The following is a 3737-nucleotide window of genomic DNA, read 5'->3' as shown; positions in this document are numbered from 1 at the left end:
GAGTTCTACTTGAACTACAGGTTCTGGAATTATGTTCACGATCTGTTGATTAAAGGAACATGTTTTACCAATTTCTTTAACGGGTTCATTATTCATAGTGTCTTCAATAAATGTCACATCTCTGGCTTTTATTACTTTTCCAGGCTCCGAAGGATCAGCAAGTCTGTATCCTTTGGAATTTTCACAATACCCTACCATTATGTACATTTTAGATTTACTGTCGAGCTTCTTTCGGCGTTCATCAGGTATCAGAGCGTAAGCTTTGCACCCAAATACACGTAGATTACTCACGTCGACCCTTGAATTTGACCAGATTTCTTCAGGTGTTGCTCCTTGAACTGCTACAGTTGGGCTTCGATTCTTGAGGTATATCGCAGTCGTCACCGCCTTTCCCCAATAACATTTTTCCAATCCGGAATCCTGCAGCATAGACCTGGTCTTTTCTATTACGGTCTTGTTCAATCTCTCCGAGACACCGTTTTGCTCAGGCGTGTAAAGTATAGTCATTTCGTGTATAATGCCATTTCCCTTCAAAAAACTTTCAAAGACTTTATTACAGTATTCACGACCATTATCAGTCCTTAACCTTTTTATTTTTAATTCAGTCTAATTTTCTACAAGTTTCTTGAACTCTACGAAGGCACTGAATGTTTCTCCTTTTGACTTGAGTAAATAACCAAAACTTTTTCTTGAGAAATCACATCCGTAAAAGTAAGCAAATACCGCGCTCCACCCCAGGACTTCTCAGACATTGGTCCACATAAGTCAGAATGAATTAATTCTAATTTTTCCTTAGCTCTTTTAGCTTCACCTTTTGGAAAAGAATTTCTTCTTTGTTTGCCCTCGATACATGGAATGCAATGGTTTACCTGTTCATCTTCTTTGAAGCTTATACCGTCAACGAGTCCATTTTGAAGCATAATCATGCTTTTCTGACTTAGATGTCCTAAACGCTTATGCCAGATTTCTCGCGATACTCCGGCTGTCGACAACGCTGCAGATTCCTCACTGGCCTCGGCATTTTTATCCTCCGTTGTTGTCGCAGCAACTTCATGTTGTATCTGAGATGGTGGCTTCGCTGATTGATCTAGTCTGTAGACTCCATCGACGTTCGAGGATGAAACTTTGCAATTACTTTTAACTTTATAATCAGTCTTGTCATAAATATGACACTTATTTTTCTCGAAAACAACTATCAAGTCTTTTTCAGTCATTTTGCTCACGGATAGCAAATTCGCGACAATGTCAGGTACGTATATCACATCTGTAATAGTCTTTTGTGTCTTTTGTAGTCTTAAATGTCATCTTTTAGGTTAACTTTGACTTCACCTACACCATTACCTTTTAGTTTTTGATTATTGGCAACGGTTATTTCTTTTGAATATTTATTAGAATAATTAACGAACCAATCCTTGCGCATGCTCATATGAGCGGTACAACCAGAATCGACAATCCAGTCGCTATTGTTTAATGCAGCAGTACTCAATACTGTCGTTAGCAGAAGAGATCCAGGCTTCTTGAACGTTGAAGACTTCTGTTTCCGGTGAGATTCATTTTGATCTGTTTTGTTCTCCTTCTTGAGATCTGGACACTTTGGCTTAATGTGGCCCGATTTTCCACGATTATGACAGATTACAATCTTCTTACGTTGCATATTCTTCGAAGAATGTCTCACAACAAGAGCAGCATCCTTTGATTCACTCGTCGCTACATCGCTTCTTCGATAATCTTCTTGCAACAATCTTGATTTCACCATTTCACTTGAAAATTTGGTATACGTTGCTTCTATTCCCATGACTAATGGTTCGAACTCTACGGGTAATCCACCCAATAGAAGTGCGGCGATTTCTTCATCATCGACCTCGTGACCGATGTCGGCTAGCTGTTGTGCTAACGAAACTAGTCCGCTAACGTAGTCTCCCATCGATGTAAAATCTTCATACTTGGTTCGGAGTAGTCGTCGCATAAGACTTAGTCGTTGACATAGGCCTTTGTCTTCGAATGCTCTCTGAAGGTTATCCCAAGCTCGTTTAGCTTTGTCAGCGTCTCTGACGTGGGCGTAACACGATGGTTGGACTGACAGACAAATTTTTGCTAATGCCCTTTGGTCCCGATTTACGTCGGTATCGGTTCCTACAACACAGTTCCATAAACCATTCATAATTAATGACATCCGCATCGTGAATTTCCAATTGTTGTAATTTGCAGTTCCTTCCAATTTCTCGAATGTACGAGGGTTGTCTGAAAAGTTTCCGACCTAACAAAGATACAAGACATTTTTTCTTCAAATTAATTTTTGTTTTTCTACATAGTCTCCTTGTAAGTCTATACACTTCTCCCAGCGATGCTCCCATCTCTTCAACCCGTCCAAATAGTACTCGGCGTCTTTCTCTGCAAAATAATTGTTTACGAAGGTGATGGCCTCCGTATTCGACGAAAATCTCTGTTCTCCGAGCGCAACTTTTAGCTTAGAAAACAAGAAAAGTCGCTTGTGGCTAGATCTGGTGAGTAAGGAGGGTGGTCAAGCAGTTCAAACCGTAATTCGTGGATTTTCGCCATGGCAACCGCTGAGGTGTGAGACGGCGCATTGTCTTGGTGAAACAAAATTTATTTTTTCTGCAAATGTGGCCGTTTTTCCGCAATTTCTGCCTTCAGCTTGTCAAGTACTGATGCGTAGTATGCTCCTGTAATGGTTTTTCCTTTTTGAAGATAATCGATTAAGATAACTCCATAACTATTCCAGAAAACAGTTGCCATCACTTTCCCAGCCGAAGGAACAACCTTTGCTTTTTTTGGAGCCGATTCCCCCTTCGCAATCCACTGTTTTGACTGTGTTTTTGTTTCTGGAGTATAATGGTGTATCCAAGTTTCATCTACAGTAATTAATCGGCGCCAAAACTCTGATTTATTGCGCCTAAACTGCGGCAACAGAGCGTTGGAAATGTTCATTCGAACACGTTTTTGGTCCAAAGTGAGCAAACGCGGCACCCAACGCGCGGACAGCTTTCTCATGCCTAAATCTTGATTCAATAAGTGACAAACACGTTCTTTGAACATGTTCATAGCCTCTGCTATCTCTCTAACTTTAATTCGACGGTTGTCTAGCACCATTTGGTGAACTTGAGCGATATTATCGTCAGTGGTTGCAGTTTTTGGACGTCCCGAACGTTCATCGTCACCCAAGCTGGTATGGCCACGTTTAAATTCAGCAGCCCAAAATTTCACGGTAGTAAATGATGGTGCAGAGTCCCCGTACACAGCGTCCAACTCGTCTTTGATTTGCGTAGGCGTATTGCCTTTCAAAAACAAATATTTAATGACAGCTCGATACTCGATTTTTTCCATTTTCATAAAAACACTCACATCGACTCACTCAAATGATTGTCAAACAACAACTGCGCGTTTAAAATGGCTGAAATTTTGGTGGGTACTTTTCAAAGCATGCGCAAACACATTCCCCAACTTTTGTTTACGAGTGCTGCCATCTTCATGTTGAGGTCGGAAACTTTTCAGACAACCCTCGTATGTCCACTACCACCAACCATCGTTGATGTAGTTGTAGTCACCGTGTTAGTGGTGGCTGTATTGTCCGCAGTACACATTTTTATTGATTTATATTACATTTTACAAACGCAAGTTATGCACGCGAAATGTTCATACCACGAGATGCCATAACCTCGAAACAAGTAACTCGAAAAAATTATCGAACGCAAATATAACTGTCCCGTAAATAATAC

General features: G+C 40.6%; 1 protein-coding gene across 1 annotated transcript; it reads right to left on the bottom strand.

Annotated features, from left to right (window-relative positions):
* Positions 1 to 2607: 2607 nt before the first annotated feature.
* Positions 2608 to 3345, bottom strand: LOC115245883. Its single transcript, XM_029824377.1, has one exon. It carries the CDS (start codon positions 3343 to 3345, stop codon positions 2608 to 2610), a length of 738 nt encoding a protein of 245 aa, XP_029680237.1.
* Positions 3346 to 3737: the final 392 nt, after the last annotated feature.

Source organism: Formica exsecta, unplaced genomic scaffold (assembly GCF_003651465.1).
Source record: "Formica exsecta isolate Colony F162 unplaced genomic scaffold, ASM365146v1 scaffold1345, whole genome shotgun sequence".
Taxonomy (NCBI): Eukaryota; Metazoa; Arthropoda; class Insecta; order Hymenoptera; family Formicidae; genus Formica; species Formica exsecta.
The sequence above is the reverse complement of the archived record's forward strand: the minus strand, read 5'-3'. Positions and strand labels throughout refer to the sequence as shown.

Bases quoted from the DNA above. Each gene is read 5' to 3' on its own strand.
- LOC115245883 (XM_029824377.1), bottom strand. From the start codon at position 3,345: ATGGAAAAAATCGAGTATCGAGCTGTCATTAAATATTTGTTTTTGAAA.